This window comes from Amborella trichopoda, chromosome 4 (assembly GCF_054954075.1).
Source record: "Amborella trichopoda isolate Santa Cruz 75 chromosome 4, AtrichopodaSantaCruz75HAP2 v2.0, whole genome shotgun sequence".
NCBI lineage: Eukaryota > Viridiplantae > Streptophyta > Magnoliopsida > Amborellales > Amborellaceae > Amborella > Amborella trichopoda.
In genome coordinates, this window is record NC_142339.1 from 10,286,165 (window position 1) to 10,304,363 (window position 18,199).

The following is an 18,199-nucleotide window of genomic DNA, read 5'->3' on the forward strand; positions in this document are numbered from 1 at the left end:
ACATATATAAAAAAAAAAACGTAAAGAAAAGAAGACAGACGTGAAAATTTTTCCTATTAAAATTTATGATATTTTTTTACTTAATGTTTATCTTCTTTGGGGCATCTTTTATTGTTATATTTGAAAGAAGGCCGTCTTTATCTTCTTTTTCTGAAAATAGATAAGGACACAAAAAAAAGAAAGGGAAATAAAAGAGAAATTAATATATATATATATATATATATATATATATATATATATATAGATATATTCTCTCATCTAAATGCTTTATCCCATTCTTTTGATTTTTTGAGTTTCTCTGCTAGTCTAAGAAAATATTTTAACCATACCTTGTTAGACTGGATCTTCTTTTTTATGCTTATCCATTAGTAACTTGGTTGTTTATTACATGTACTTGTGATGGCTTAATGCACAAACATCACCGAGTGTTGTTTTCCCACACCAACCACACACGCTTCAAACACACCAAAATTTTCAAAGTTTTCGATAAACCATGTACCAACCATTAGTCATGCGGGAACTTAGCTTCATGCACAGGAAACTGGGGTGATGTAACGAGGAAGCAACGCACCTCTCTGAGGAAACTTGATCACGAATGCAAACCCACTTCTAAGTAATGATCGGCTTCTTGTAGTCACTGTAGCTGGACTTTTATGTGGACACCTATTTCAGCCTAATTCATTTCAGCATTTTCTTTAGCTAGAAAGACCACACAGCCCTGGCTACCCATAGTGACAATAAGTCAAAAAGTGTCTTTCCAGTTCGATTGCTCCTTGTGTGCATTATCATGTCTTTAGTTTGTGGTGACTCAAATACTGAATCTACCACATCGTCTAGGCCCCTTATAATGGCTAGACCCACATGATCTTATGGCTCAATTCCTTGGATCTACCATGTTTCAGGTTAGTCAAGATCGAGTTCCAGTGGTTCTATAATCCCACACCAAGGGCTAAGCCTAGCTAGCCTATCTATCATCCAGTTGACATGTGTAGCCCACCAAGTCTGCATGGTTCAAGCCACCCAGAATGTCAGGGAGTTCGACTTGGGCTCAAAGAGCCAAGGTTGAATTCCCCTCCATCCTTTAGGTCTAGGGGACATACTTCCCAACCGGAGGCTTAGCCCTCTTCATCATCTTAGTTTAGGGGACATACTGCCCAATTGAATCTCAACCCCCTTCATCCTTTCAGTATAGGGGACATGTACCCAATCGGTGGCTCACCCCCCTTCATTTTCCAAGTTTAGGGGAGATGCTACCCAATCAAGGGTACAACTCCCACAAATATCCATGTCTAAGGGAGATGCAACCTCATCATAGGTGCACCTCCCACAAATGTCAAAATCAAGAGGAGATGTGGCCCAATCAAGGGTGCACCTCTCACAAATGTCTAGTTCTAAAGGACATGCTGCCCAAATAGAGACAGTTCAGCTCTCTTCATCCTCTCAATCTAGGGGACGTGCCGCCCAACCGGTGGTCAACCCCCTTCATCCTCTCAGTATAGTGGACACCTTACCCTATTGATGGCTCACCTCCCTTCATCTTCCAAGTCCAGGGGAGATGATGCCCACTCAGGGACTCACCTCTCACAAATATCTATGTCTAAGGCAGATGCAGCCCAATTTGCACCTCCCACAAATGTTAAAGTCTAGGGGAGATGCTGCCCAATCAGGGGCGCACTTGCCACAAATGTCAGAATCTAAGAGGGATGTTCCCCAATCAGGAGCGCACCTCTGACAAATTTCCAAATCTAGGGGAGATGCTGTTGAAATTCACCATCAACAACACTCCAATTCCCCCTAACGCGCTCTACTCACACAGTCAACTACACTCGAGTTGGCCTACACAGGGCAAAAGTCCAGCCCAATAGGCCTACTCTAAGGGCCACCAAGTCAGTATGGTCCATAGCAACTTGAAAGATAAAATTATATAGCAGACCAACCTATGAGACTTATTGTAATGTCTTCTAATATTATAATTATAATATTATGTTTTATCATTCTAGGGAGATACACCTTCTAGGAAATTCAAACAATGGACAAGCATATTATAGGTCTATTACTAGATGCTATCCAAAAAGCAAACATCTATACTAGGAGAAGCCAGGGTCTGATTAATAACATTATAATATCCTGGCATTTTAGGATATTACAAAATCTCATATAATTTTGATTATGGATGTTAGTGGAGCATGTTTGATGGGGTCAATTTCTATCAATATATATTTGGATTACCGTATGATATCCAAATCCCCAAAATTTCAACTCCGATTTGAAATTTGGGGGTTCTAAAAATTATGAGCTGCAATTTACACAATTGACACTCGTGCTTTCTCTCTCTCCTTCTCGTGTCCACTCATCTCCCTTTCCTGCCTCTTTCCCTCTCTCTAAACAAGACTTTGTCTCTCTCTCTCTCTTTTCATTGCCCTACTCTCTCTCTCTCTTTCTCTTTTTCGCTTGCTTAAATCCCTCATCTATTTCTTAGTCTGCAACAACTGCCCAGGCGAAAGGTACAAAGAAGTAGAGGATGGCATCCATGGTGATCTCTAATGTGGGACTTGTATTTTATTACAATCTGTAATGGCTTAGAGGAGAATCACAACGTATATTATATAGAAGGGTTTCTTTCTTTTTTAATGGTTAGCAAATGGGTTTCTCTCTCTAATTTACAATTCAAACTTCAACATTGGAACTGGCCCAATTCAATAGCTGAGAAAAAGGTATCAAAGTCTCTCTCTCTAAAAAAATGCAAAGATAGCCCGAATCTTTAGGATTGTAATCCTCCTTCTTTAGATGTTGAATGGAGACCTCTCTCGCTAGTGGAGGCACCATACCTGTTTTTTCTTTTTTTTTCTTAATTGGATGATGGGTATATAAAATAGAAAATATATGAAGAATTATCGTAGAAAATAAATGAATAATTAAGTTAACTTTCTTTCAAAAAAATGAATAACTACAGTAGAATCTTAAAATACAAGAAGGCAGTCAAACACACACAAAAAAACCAGATATCAGGATAATATAAAATCTAGATATAAAAAAAGCTAGATAAGGTCTTTACCCATATTTCTAAAATTCTGAATATTTGAATCCTGTTTCTCAAACATACCTGACATCTTCTGAGGATACTCATTTCCTGTGAACTAATTAGGGCCTAAGAATCAATTTTACATAAGAATGTGTGCTTTGTATACTTAGTAGTCTCAAGATAACATGTGCAAAAGTGCTTCTCATTCTCAACATTACTTACATATATGCAGCAACATCTTTCAAAGCTCAAAATAGGCGTCATACATTATTTTTTCTGCTCGGGCATGCCAACAAATGCACAGACAAGTCTCACACTTCCATGCAATTTATAGGAGGATAGGTTCTCATACAAGCTTCAAAAATTATTCCAGTAAAATTTGTGATATCTGAATTTGGTTAATGTTTCTCTAGAAGCACTTCCTTTAATAGCCTCTCAAAGTTATCATAAGAGCTACCTCCAATTTGAAGAGCACTTTTTGAGCTCTCCTTCCATTTCTTGGCCCTTAACTGCATCTCTTTACCATTTTCTCCTTCCATAAACTCTCTCACTAATGCCTCCACATCTTCCCTCTTAACGTCATTGTTTATCTCCATCCCAATGCCCCATTCCTTGCAAACGTACCTGCAATTTGTTTGTTGATCGGCAAAGAAGGGCCAACATATCATGGGCACGCCATTGCAAATGCTCTCCAGTGTAGAATTCCACCCATTATGAGTTAGAAAGCCACTAATTGCAAGGTGTGACAATACTTTCATCTGGTTACACCAACTCATTATTAGCCCTCTTTCTTTGGTTGCTTCAACAAATTCTTTTTCTAACATGGCTGATTTACCAACTACAAGATCTTCGCGAAGGACCCATATGAAAGGCCTTTGGCTACTAGCAAGACCCCAGGCGAACTCATTGAGTTGATAGGGTGTTAAAACTATTACACTGCCAAAACTCACATAAAGAACTGACTTCGGTTCCTTGTCATTGAGCCATTCTAGACAAGCATCCTCTTCTTTCCAAAGACTCATTGAAACTGAGTTTAAGTGGACATTGGATTCACTTTGGCTAAAGCTTACAACAGGGCCAATTGTATAGATTGGGCATGAGATTCTTTCTCTCATGGCATCGAGAACAGGTTTCTCTAAATCTTCGAATGTGTTAAGAATGAGAGCTGAAGCCTTGAGGGCATCACGGCATTTAACCTGGCAAAATTGTAGCACGATATCACTAAGAATGGTTGTCCTAATAAAGGAGGGTAGATCTCTTAGACGGATATTCGGCATGCCAGGTATCCAATCCACAACTGTTTCGAGGTCGCCGTTGGTCAAGAAATTCTCATCTGCATTCCCCAAATGTCATTAAATTTTGATACAAAAATGTGCTTCATCTGAATTTTACTTCTACAAAATCACCATAAGCAATTTTGAAATATTTATCTGCAGTTTGGATTTTAGTTTTTTGCTTGAATATTGCATTTGACACTCTAGGTGGCGGTCTAGGGCACTACCAGTGGTGAATTCACGCACCACGAGTTGTAAGCTCCAGGAAGCTATGCTGAGGTTTTCGAATTTCTAGAAATACAAAAAATGTATAGTTGTTCATTATGGAATGTGAACCAACCAAGTTTATCACCAGGCTCAAGCTAAATAATAATAATAATAATAATAATAATAATAATAATAATAATAATAATAATAATAATAGTAATAATAATAATAATAATAATAATAATAATAATAATAATAATAATAATAATAATAATAATAATAATAATAATAATAATAATAATAATAATAATAATAATAATAATAATTAGTATCATAATTATTAGTATTATTATTTTTTGTTTTTTTATTTTATTTTTATTTTTACAAAATTATATACGAATGAAACTTGAAATATAATGCCATTAAAACCAGCTAAAAACACCTTACCCCAAGCCCAATTCCTAAAGCTACCTCTTTAAAAACCATTCAAACAATGAAACAATGTCGAAAAGTTATCCAAAAAGCATTGGTAAAAAAAATCCCCAATATTAAAATTTGCCAATCCAAATTGAGAAGCTTCAGGACCTTGCTAGTTGTCAGTCACTGTCAATGATTTATTTAAGGAAATTTGTTTCATGCGGGCTTGTCACACCCCAAGAATTTATGATACTGATATTCCTAAGATGTGACTGACAAAACATATATACATTGCTTGATAGGAAAAATATACAGTGGCGAATTCTTACAAAGTAACAAAAGAAAGTTTAAGCAAAACTACAATATCTTCCCAAAGTTGATCTTGACGAGGACTCAAATGAAACCGCAGTTATCTTGAAAAATGTTTACCATAGTTTGATGAGTTTAGCTACTCAGTAAGTGATCATCATAATTCTAAAAATAATCATGGTTGAACGATATAAACAAACTTTCAAAATGAAAATCAATAAAAAAATAATGCGAGCACTAGCATTTATAGATAACAATTTCACCTTCAGAAATGCACAATTAAACACAATCCAAATGATTGAAATGCATATAGCACTTTAACGGCAGTGCATAATTCAAAGGATTTCACAAAATACCCTACTGGCGTCCCAAGTAGGTAACCTATATACACCATCAGCGTCCTGATGGGTCCACTTAATCCCTATCGGCGTCCCAGATAGGTCCACTTAATCCCTACAGGTCCACTTATACCTCACCGGCGTACCGAATGAGTCCACTTAATCCCTACCGGCGTCCCAGATAGGTCCACTTATACCTCACCGGCGAACCGGATGAGTCCACTTTTATACTTAAAGTATTTTTAAATATATTTAAACATTCGAAAGCAGTAATATCATGTACTCAATATATCACTAAAATCATTAATATGAATTTCACTGAAACCATTAATAACAGTCACTTTCAATAACATTTTAAAAATAACCAATCAAATATTTGGGCTCAAATTTAGAAAGGTAGCAGTTCGTAAAGATATTCTAGCATAATTGCCAATCTAATATGTATAGAAAAACTCTTATAGAAATTCAAGAATGCGGAAATATCACTATTTATTAAAAACAAACTATTTTTCAGGAAGACGATGTCACTTACACACAAATATTTGAGAGGGAGCTTCGATAAAAATTCGGCTAGAGAGAGGAGTTCACTGTGTTTCGACCAGAGAGAAAAATCTCATAAGTTTTCTAAGGTAGGAGTCCTCACCTCTCTTATTTAAACTCTTACGACACCGTATTATAATATTTTATTAAGTTACACATCATACACGAGGTGTAACCGTTACAATATCCCTTATATGCTTAAAGCCCACGTCCACTTGACGTGGCAAGGCAGAAGCAAACAAAAGAAACTTAACCAAAAGATTTTAAAAATAGTAATAGTCTCTAAAGACCATCATGCTCATATAGACCATCACTTATTAAAAGTTTCTTTCTTTCTTTTCTCTGTTTTTTTTTTTTTTTTTGAAAGTTTAGAATTATTACAGAGCTGGATCTCATTTCTACAATATGAGATCCAATGATATGAAGCATCCATCTTAAAGATGGATGCAAATAGGTGGTCCATCTAAACACAAGTGTAATTAACAATCAAAATGTTTTTCTAATATAGTTATTATTTATAGTATTCGATTTTGTTTTTTTTTTTTTAATATTCATGATCTTCATATTAAAATTATATATTCTCTGAAAACTAGGATCAAATTATATTTAATGCTGAGCCCGCAATTCTACAATATGCAAGCCAGCCACATAGAAACCGTGTCCTTTATTTTATATTATACATTCACACAGTTTTTTATTACAAATAAATTTAGAGTTCTTCAAAATTTGAGGTTCATCCGCACCGCTCAAAAAGCATTATTTTTTGGGAGACTTACATATAACCCCACGACTAGATTTTTATGCACGTTACCCCCAACCAAACTCTCTTTCACACTTTTTATCCCAAAATATACTTTCTTAGCAAATGCCCCCCAACCCAAAAGAAAAAAAAGTCTAAACTACCCTTCCTTATTTTTACCCATACTTCTCTCTTCTCTTTCCTACGAAAAGGCTGTCCGGTAGTGTAATGACGGTCCGATAAACAACAGTGGTGCTCTGGCAATACAAGTGGCGGTCCAACACTAAAAAAGAATAGTCCTGCAATAGGCCCATGCGGTCCGGCACTGCCAAAAAGCGGCCCAGCAACAGGCCAATGCGGTCCAGCAACAGGCCCAGGCTGTCCAGCAACAGGCCCATGTAGTCCAGCAACATGCCCAAAGTGTGATCCGGCAATGTCAAATAGCGGTCCGGCACTTTTTTTAGTTTAACGGCGTTCGGCAATATCTAAGAGCGGTCCGCCAACTTATGTAAGCCCACGTAAAAATTAAATTTTTATGTACAAAAAAATGGTATTTTGATCAAAAAATATATTTTTTTAACTTGGGGTGTTTGCTACAAAAATGTATTTTGGAAAAAAAAATGAGAAAAAATTTAGTTGAGATAACTTGCATAAAAAGTCAGTCTTAAAGTTATTAGTAATTTTCCCTTGTTTTTTTTAGGTTAAAAAAGCAATGGGGCTCCTAAAACTGTCCCTCGGTATAAGGACAAGATACCTCCCAAAAGCCTCCACATTTAATGTTATGTAATCACTCATTGTAATATATATCATATTATCTATGTTGTTCTAAACAAAATTTTCGATTGGCGATCTAGAACGTTCCACCCATGGATCCGTTCTTGAAAAGGACAAAAAAAAGCAAGTGGAATGGACATGGTAAGTTTCCATAACCAAATATATTTCTTGTTAATTACTTTTGAAGTTCTACTGTTTTAATCATGAATCCTTTACATCAGTCATCCAATCTAGATCATAACTTCCATCTCGTATAGCCTAGTATTTTTTTTTTTATAATTGACAAATTATTGAGATATCATAATTGGGGCAACTACTCATTTCAAAGGTGTACCCAATAAAGAAAAACATAAATATTTATGACAACATAAATAACCAAAATATCTATAAACGTTACAAGGGTATTGTGACCTCTTGTTCTTAAAAGGGACACTTTTTCCCTCTTTTTATTAGGTGCATCAAGGGAAGGAAGGCATGCCATAGATTCAATCTCAAAATTATTTGTAAAAGATAAATAGAAATAAAAATTCTAAACTGTCCGATTAAACGCTCAAAAGCTAGGTAACATATGGCATTATAAGTGAAGCTATCCGAAGTGTCAATTCATATTCGGAATCTAAAATTTTACTCATTTTATAGAACACAAATTTGATCGGGGCGTCCTACGTTATCGTGAATCGACAACATAGCGAAGTTAAATTTTTGTACAAGTGAACCATGTTGAGGCACTTACAAAATTTCACTAAACTGCGTGTCGTTAATAAATTATTGCTTCAAATAAAGGGTGTATATTTTATAAGGCTGACGCCCTAATCAAAGAACGGGGCAAATCAAATATTGTTGAAAGATGTTATTTTGGCATAAAATTTTTTTATTTGGCCTAAAATTAATTTTAATCTCTAATTATACATTTTAAGGTTTAAAAAATAATATAGATCAACTAGAACTACAAACACTTGAAAATTATCAGTTTAGAAAATGCATTACAATAAGCACTATTTTCAAGACTTGAAGTTATGTTTTTTTTGTTCTTTTGTGTCTCGAGGTTGAGACGATTGTATTTGAGTGGTTTTTGGCATCAAAACATCTTCTTCTAGTGAATAAGGAACGCTCAATTTGATTGTTTAGAGCGTCAACTTTATAAAACCTTTTTCCTCAAATAAAAAATATGTGCTTGTTGGTATGTGTTGCCAAAATAACTTTCATATGGCATTCCCTCTTTCGTGAGGGGTAGAAAAATGAACTTTTATGGAGGCCTATAACAACGAATGTTAGGGGGAGAAAACACTAGAAAAATGTATATATGTTTTGGTAGGTGGACTTCAAGGGATTCTTGCACAACCCTTAGAACTATTGTGGCCTTGTATTGGGCCGGATTTCATTAGGATTTTCTTGCAGTAATGGTATTAGTTGACTGAGACAAAAGGAGTCGATTGGTGTTATTATGGTAGGAAAATCAATTTGAGCTTTCTTTACCAATGTATGAGGTAATCACTGCAGAACCCATAAAGTTGTATATTTCTTCTATTGATAGTGAATTATTTTCTCATCGGTTGCCCATGGAAGTAGCCTGATTTTGGGTGAAGTATGTATATTATGTGTTTATGGTACTTTGATTATGGTTTGTAATGTGTGGTTGTGCCATTAGAGTTCATATTTTAGTTTATGTTGATTTAATCATATTTTGACCAAATTCACTGCACCATATATTTGATTATTGGGTATTGGATTTCTTAGAATAAATTTGCAAGAGAAGGGTGAGTTAATTTTGAGGTGTTAGATTTGGTGTAGTATGGGGTTCACCATAACAAGGGGGTAGTCAAGATAGCTTTGGTTCCTAATAAGTGGTATCATAGCTCAAGGAAAGTGTGTAATAATTTGCGAAGAATAGCAACTTACCAATTTGAAGTAGAGAAGTCCGATGGAAGGAATGATTTTGAACATTGGAAAATAAAAGTTCATGATATATACAACAAGGCTTTTATAAAACACTACAAAAAATATCCAAGAAAAAAAAAAATGAAGGATGATGATTGGGAAGAAAAACATAGGAAGGCGCTACCCACAATTCGCTTATGCTTAGCGAATGAAATACCATTTAGTATAGTAGCTGAAAGGGCGATGGGGGATTTAAGGGCAAAGCCAAAAGCTTGTACCAAACTAGTGATATGTATTTGGAACCACTCACTAAAGTATAGAATGTGAAGGGATGACATCACGTCTTTCATCGCATAGTTCAAAATTTATATCAGTATTGTAATTTTAATATTTTTTTAATAAATCAAATTAAGATGAAATTTTAGGTGTATATACTTAACACTATTGCGCACCATATAAAAATATTGAAAACTTAATTTCAATAATTTAAAAGGACCAAATTAGCCCCATCAATTTCAGGTGTATTTCGGTCATTTTGTATTTTAGGAAATATGTTTTATATACTTTTTTATTATGTGCCATATTTTTTAGTATACACGTTCAAATTTTCATTACAATCTAATTTCTAGAAAAATATAAAAATTCAGATACTGATATGAATTTTGAGCCACCCGATGAAGATCATACGGCTGGAAGTTAATAGTTTATACTATTCATTATAGCTAGTAGCTTGTACATCATTGTTTTCTATATGGATCATTTTTTTTATTAAGAGTATTTTTTGTTATTAGGATGGGTGTGACATCATCCATATAGGATATGGCATGATGGAGGTTGATCGCACATCCCATGTGGATGATTCACACATCTTTTAATGACTAAAAATATCCTTACTAAAAAAATGCTCCATGTACAAACCAAAGATATATGAGTGTCCAAAATATATTTAGTACAATTAAACCCAATTATCATAGTTTTTAGTGCCCCTAATTCCCATAATTCACCCAAAAAAATTACCAACCATGTGCGTGCCCAAACCCTCGTCACAGTGTGTGAAAACGTGTATAAGGAGGCAACAATTTTATCTTTCTCTTCTCTGCTGAACTAGGCAAGAATGGAAAGAACATATGAGAGAGAGAGTAGGCGCCTAGATTCAGTCTAGTTTTTGAATCGATGGTTGCAGATTTAGACATCTCGCCCTCCCCTCTCTCTCTGTCTCTCTTGCGTGCCCACACGCACATAGAGATCGCCTATTTACAGTTGCTGTTTATTGGTTAAACGTTTTCAAGTGCTTTTCTTTGAACTACGAACCAAGTAATAAGTGTTTGAGATAGAGAAAGTTGTGTATTTGTATGAGGAAGGGAGAGAGACAGACCTTTGAAAGGCAGGATTCCTCTTTCGATGATCTCCGGGTACTTCAAGAATCCCCAGTAACCACAAGCACTCGTCGTCCAGAGAGAAATCCTTGGGATCCCATTCTCTTCTACAACCTGCTGTGTAAAGTTCAGAAGGCCATCCGAAATTATGCATGTAAGCCGAGGGACTTCCATGGAACCATTGAGTTTTGAAACCAGATCCTTGAAAGGACTCAAGAAATACTTCGTTGTTGCATCGAAAAGGCTTTCTTGGGTCCGGCAATCGTCGGGTGGCAAGCCATCAGGGATCGATTCCAAGTTAAAATCCTCTAAATGCTTCAATTCGATGGCTCCTCCTGAACTAGTAACACGCTCATGGTTAAATTCAGTGTTGACAAAAGTTATGTAAAAGCCTCTAGCATGGAGAAGCTTAGCAAGGTGCATCATGGGGTTAATGTGGCCTTGTGCTGGATATGGAATGCACAGGGCATGAGGTTTATCTGCACTTTTAGAATCCATACTTCCTCTCGCCCACTCTCTCTAGCAATGGGATATATCTATTGCTCTGTCTTGTGCCAGGGCCTTACCTTCAACTTATAAAAAGTGGGGCTTGGGCCACAAACTGTGGCCCAAGGGCCGGACTAGGATCCAGTGCCGGCTTGATTTGGCCCAGCTCCACCATCTTTTTTTCCTTGTTTTTACTTCTATTTTTCTTCATTTGTGGCCCCGCCTAGCCCTACGGCAATAAGAGCATGGCCAAGGCCAAGGCTGGTCCCACCCAAGCCTCACCAATTTCCATCTGACGCATGGGACCTGACTACAACAATTGAAAATAGAGTTTTTTTTTTTAACAACATACGGACAACTTTTGTATTCTTTTATTATTATTTGATGTTATTTATAAAAAAGTTTACCACGAGCACCCCTCCCCCAGCGTTTTTTCTTTTCAAATTGCCCTCTTGTTCCGCAATAACAGGTGATGAACTCCACACACTCCTTAAATACATAGTGGTTGAATGAAAATGGAGACATACTCCTGCTGGAGTATAATATAAGTTTATTCTTTTGGTAAAAAGACCTACTTAGGAGGATCTTTTCAATTTGAAATTTTTGAGATCAACTAATTATGATTAGATGATTATTTTCAAAATTTAAAATTTGAGTTTTTCAATATAGATCTTACCCTCTAAAAATTGGACGGTCTCTCTACGATCTTGAGGCAATTTTTATTTTTTATGGCAGGGAGAGAGAGATATTTTATTTTTTTAATTTTTGCGGTTTAAACTTTCAACCCCCTGCAGTAAACTCGAATGAAATATTTTTTTCGAGCCCGCATGAGTTAAGGATCCCAGGGAACTTACTCCCCACTTTGTGCTGTGGGGATTTATTTTTACCCGATTTGCTCCTTGTAGGAGCTCAGACAAGTTTTCATCAGTTTTACGCACGAACCAATTGTGCCTATAACCGCATGTTTCATATGAAAAATATTTTAAGATGCAAGTTATCATACAAACCAAACGAGCGCTGAGATGACGAATCCTGCCCTTAATTTTTCTTGGAATTCAAAAACTTACATCTTTGAATATGGGACCATCCTGATACACTGTGTCAAGCGCATGCAGTTCATATGATAAATTATGACCACCACTTGGATTGGGCATTTGGATGGGTCTATATGGCGCCCGTTTATGGGAGTTATGCCCTATTAGTTAATGTAAATGTCTCCAATTTTTTATATTTAATGCAAAACCTTTGAATAATATAAAAAAACAGTTAATAAATTCTTTATACGTTCAACGAATTCCCTGCAAATCTAAGTGATATTTAACCCACATCTTTAAAACTTATGTTGTATATAAATTTCGGGATTGTATATAGTGGACCATTTACCTTTTATACAAGGTAGTCACAATTACTTACAACCATTTGATGTGAAATATGATAGTTTGGATATATCACAAAGTTTGAACAAATTTCTTGTGAAGTTTGAGACTGATCAATTTAATAATTGCAGCCACCCAACTTTACATCTAATAGTCAAGATTATTATGACCACCTTGTATAAAAGGTAATAAATGATCTCATTCTATACTTTCCCAGTTATTATATCATTTAACAAAGGGTGCAGTTTGTATAGAGCCTAGGCTCTAAACAATCAAATTACAGCCTACATTCAAATAGTGTCAAGAAATTTCATATTGGAAATCTTTGTGATAGCCTTAAAATATATTTTTATATTTATTTATAAAATTTAAAGCTTAAAAAATAGTATAGATTGACATATCAATGAAAACTTGAAAATCTTAAAAATTGACGGTCCAAAATGTGTTAAAAATACACTATTTCTTAAGCTTGAAATCCATTTTTTTCTCATGTCCGTGCATCTTGATGTCGAGATGGTCCATTTGAAGATATTTGGATGTCAAAACAACCTCTTCTAGTGAAATTTTTAGGGTAGGATCAAATTTGATTGATTAGAGCTTCGGCTTTATATAAACTTTTCCCTTTAACAAAATCCCTCGTGTTGGGCGGCAATAAATGTTAGATGGCTATGACGTGGCTCTCTCACATGAGAATAACAGATAAAAAATTTGAGTTTTAAAAAAAGGCTCGTGGTTGGGTCGGGTCAATTGTCACCCCTGAGTGACTCACCCAAAAAAATTTGTTAAAACAAAATAATATATGTCGCTTACTGATAGTAAGTTTTTTTTTTGTGACAAGAACTTATAACTTTTATTAGAAGAAATAAGAGTACAATACAACAGTTACAACCAACCAGAAGAACTAACTAGAGAATTAAGACACTCCTTTCTTAGCCAAGACATCTACAACCCTGTTTGCTTCTTTTAAAACATGTTGGAAAGTAACCACCCGAGAAGAGAGAAAATCCATAACTTTCAACCTTAGAGATAACAGTTAATCCATAACCTTCAACCATAACCTTAATCGCAAAGAAGGTTTAGAGATAACAGAATACCAGTTAATATCATTAAGAGAATCCCCTTCAATAATCAAAGATCTCCCATTTGTTTCTCCATCCAAATCCTTAACCCTGGTAACAATCCCTCCAATTCAACATGAGTAACAGTTATTACACCACACGGACCAGCATAACAAAATAATGATAGTAAATTCTAGAGGCAAATTTGTCTTCAAGATATAAGGACATAGAAGAATGAAATACTATATTATATATACAAATGTATTAAGTATAACAAGATCTAGAGTACTATAGTGACCTCTTTTCTAGAGAGGAAGTTCAATAAAAACTTACTTAGCAAAAAGAGAAATTCATGTCCCATTTATAGAATGAAACAATATCCTTTCACCTTCATCCAACGTGGAGTAGGGGCATACTGGATATATTCTTATCTCACCATTGGAATACAATTATATTCAATAGCACACTTTTTGGATCTATAAAAAAAATGTGTGGTGCCCTTGTATGCGAAAATTTCACAAGAAAAATGATTTTACTATAAAAAAAAAATTTTGAGTCAGAAACCATATTGGACACTATGGTTGAAGCTATCCCATCTGTCTATTCAAATTAAAGGCTAAAACCAGTTTTACATGATTTATGTATCGTTGACACTATGCATAAAGGTTTCTCATGAGGACAATCCCCAAGAAGTAACGAGTGGGAATTCAGTAAAGTTTTCCAGAGAACCCTGCTCTGAGATATATTTTTTTTTTTAACTATAAATTACCATGTATATAGTGATTCCATATGTAAAATGAGTATTCAGAGTATTCTTAAATACAGTACCAACAAATTTTTAATTTCAAATAATCTCTTTTCCCCAACTCTATTCTACTACTATCAACTACTACTATCAACTGGTATATGTCATACTTAGCAAGCCTTTGAACAAAAGAAAATCTTTTAGAAAAAAAACTTTTGGTTTTTTTGAAATCTATTAAAGACTTTGAGTTCATTAAAAGACCCACAAGAGATGTAGCTTTTTATTGAACCAATATAAATACATAATTATTTTTTCAAAATAAGGTTTTCATAAAAAAAACTTCTTACCTATAATTTTCTTAAGACTTCCCTTATCTTTAGTGATTTGATACACTTGAAGTTTGTTTTTGAGATAAACAGATTAAAAGTGGGATTAAACTAAGATCCCTAACTTAACAAAGAATTTCAACAAAAAAAAAAAGATTTCATCAATATTTTCTCATTAAAAATTGTACAAAAATACAATACCACCAAAGTATTCCTAAAAAAAGTATTTTCCGAAAACAATAATATATCTCAAAATAATAAGCAAAAGTTAGTGGATGAGTCACTCAACAAAAAATCTTGTTTTATCTAAATCATGAGAATCATTACAAAAAAAAAATTTAAACGAGAGCGATATTTAGTCACAACTAAAGATTTAGGTAACTAGGAATTAGGGCTTGATTTAAATATTGGGTTTACTTTTTTGAATTTTTTAGTAAAAGAAATAATTTTGGTACTTCCTCTTTATCTGCAAAAGTTAGATTAATTTACCTTTTTTTATTTTTTGGTTATTTCATCGGTCATACAATGCAATCATATGGATGAAACATTTTTTCACTTTTTTGGGTGTTTTAAGATTTAGTTAACTATAATCCTATAACGAAGGTCGTATTTTTCCCTTTATAATAATAATGCAATACCATGGGTTATAGTTATTGTTATTTGTTAATGTAATTATTCTATTAGAGTATTGTTGTTTTTGTTTCATTCTACACCCCAAATAAAATAATATCTTTTTTTTATCGTGAAAATGAAGGAAGATTATTCTTGCATTTAAAACTTAGATAAAAAATTTGAAAAATTTGTCATGTAGGACAGGATCGTAAATGTTTTCAGGTATGGACAAAATATTATAGCAAAATGTCTTTGATGTAGCCTTAAATGACTACAATTTCTATTTTCAACTTATATTATCTTTATATATCTGATTTTCACTCCATTTTTTGGGCCAAATTCAAAATACTCATAATTCATTAACTTATCTAATGTTTTGGAAAAAAATATGTTACTCTTGGCAAATTAATCCATTGAAATCTTTCCAATGGCATTAAGCAATGACATTTTAGATATTTTTCAGAATTTCAAATTAAAAAAATAAAGCCATTTTATTTGAACGGAAAGGGAAATACTGAATAGGAATTTACAATTCACTTTTACTTTATCATTTCATGGTTTCATCTCATCTCCTATTGTTGTTCCTGTTCCTCCTTCCTCTTCCTTCATGTTCTGCTTCCTCTTCCTTTCTCATCTGTCCTGTTACAAGTACAAAAACCTAATCCAAAGACCTAAAAACTACTACTTCTTTCCTACTTCAGCTCAAGGAAATAGGATGAGACGCCAGTCCATCTCTCTACAGGTAAATAATCTTTATTTATTTTTGGTTAAATTGGTAAATAATCTTTTCCTCTCAAAAACATGGTGCCCTAGTATTGGGTGTCTCTCTCACTAAAAGAAATAATTCTACTCTTCTAATTAATTAAAAAAAGTTAATTATGCGAAGGAAGCATGAAATTATGCAGTGTAAATCATGATAAATGTTTTTTTTTGGTTATTTATTGTCTGGGTAGATGTATCGTAAAATTTTAAAACGTGAAAAATATTTGGTTTGTATGTCCCTTTGCAGGTGCTCATCATACTAGTAAATCGTTATTTAAGATATCTAGAAGCCCTCTCGCTATCTCTCACTCCCTCTCTCTCCATACCAAAATATGTTGTTTTGCATTTTCAAGACCCATGGATTTCACTCATTGGCTCCCTTAGACCCCGAAATATAGGGAGCATTTGGTGGTAATGAAAATTTTAGAGAGAAAAAATACCTAAATTTTTTTAAAGAGATAAAATATCTAAACATTTTTAGAGAAAAAAACTATCTCAAATTTTAACTTTTAAAGAGAGAGAGTATGTTAAAATTTTAGAGAGAAAAAGTACCAAATTTTTTTAGAGAGATAAACTATCACAAAATTTTAGAAAGAGAAGCTATCTCAAATTTTAATTTTTACAAAGAGAAAGTATGTTAAAATTTTAGAGAGAAAAAGTACCAATTTTATTTGGAGAGATGAACTAACTCAAAATTTTATAGAGAGAAACTATTTCAAATTTTAACTTTTAAAGAGAAAAAGTATGTTAAAATTTAAAAAGAGAGAAAGGATGTTAAAATTTTAGAGAGAGAAAATATAAATTTTTTTAGAGAGATAAACTATCTCAAAATTTTAGAGAGAGAAACTACCTCAAGTTTTAAGTTTTAAGTTTTAGAGAGAAACTATCATATTTTAGAGAGAGAAAGTACATACAAAAACTTTAGAGAGATAAACTATCTCAATTTTTTAGATAGAGAAACTATTTCAAAACTTTTAGAGAGAAACAATTTCATATTTAAATTTTTAGAGAGAGAAACTATATCAAATTTTAAGTTTTAGAGAGAGAAAGTATTCTTAAAATTTTAGAGAGAGAAAGTATTCTTAAACTTTTAGAGAGAAATTATTATAAATTCTAGAAAGAGAAACTTCCAAATAAATTTAGAGAGAGAAATATCACATTTTTTAGATAAAGAAACTATGAAATTTTGAGTTTTAGAGAGAAACTATCTCGAATTTGAAATTTTAGAAAGAGAAAATGTATTAACATTTTAAAGATTAAAATTATATCAAATTTTAGAGAGAAAACTATCTAGAAAATTTTAGAGATAGATATTATCTCAAAGTTTTTGGAGAAAGAAACTATCGCAAAATATATGTTTTAGTGAGAAAAAATATTTTAAAATTTTGGAGGGAAACTATATCATATTTTAGTTAGAGAAAGCACATGAAATTTTTAGAGAGAGAAACTATCTCAAAATTTTTTAGAGAGAAACTATCTCAAAATTTAAGATTTAGAGAGAGAAAGTATCTCAAATTTTAAACTTTAGAGAGAGAAAGTATCTCAAAGTTTAAAGAGACACTATATCAAATTTTTAAAGGAGAAACTATTTCAAAATTTTCGATAGAGAAGCTATCTCAAACTTGAAGTTTTAGAGAGAGAAAGTATCGTATAACTTAAGAGAATGACTATATCAAATTTTAGAGAGAGAGAGTACATATTTTAGAGAGTACATATTTTAGAGAGAAATTATCTCAAATTTTAACCTTTAAAAGAGAAATTATCTCAAATTTTAACCTTTAAAAAGAGAAAGTATCTTCAAATTTGAGAGAACAACTATATCATATTTTAGAGAGTAAGACTATTTAAAAATATTTAAAGAGAAAAACTATCTCAAAATTATTGAAGAGGAGAATTATCTAAGATTTCTTTAAGATTTCAAATGTCTAAGATTCTTAATTTCTTCCTATCCAAACGAACC

General features: G+C 33.5%; 1 protein-coding gene across 1 annotated transcript; it reads right to left on the bottom strand.

Annotated features, from left to right (window-relative positions):
- Window positions 1-3,159: 3,159 nt before the first annotated feature.
- Window positions 3,160-11,534, bottom strand: LOC18442957 (7-deoxyloganetin glucosyltransferase). The gene is made up of 2 exons (XM_088863636.1): window positions 10,874-11,534; window positions 3,160-4,355 (listed from the first exon to the last, which is right to left on the bottom strand). The coding sequence occupies exons 1-2, from the start codon at window positions 11,370-11,372 to the stop codon at window positions 3,421-3,423; spliced, it is 1,434 nt and encodes a 477-aa protein (XP_088719762.1). The 5' UTR covers window positions 11,373-11,534; the 3' UTR covers window positions 3,160-3,420.
- Window positions 11,535-18,199: the final 6,665 nt, after the last annotated feature.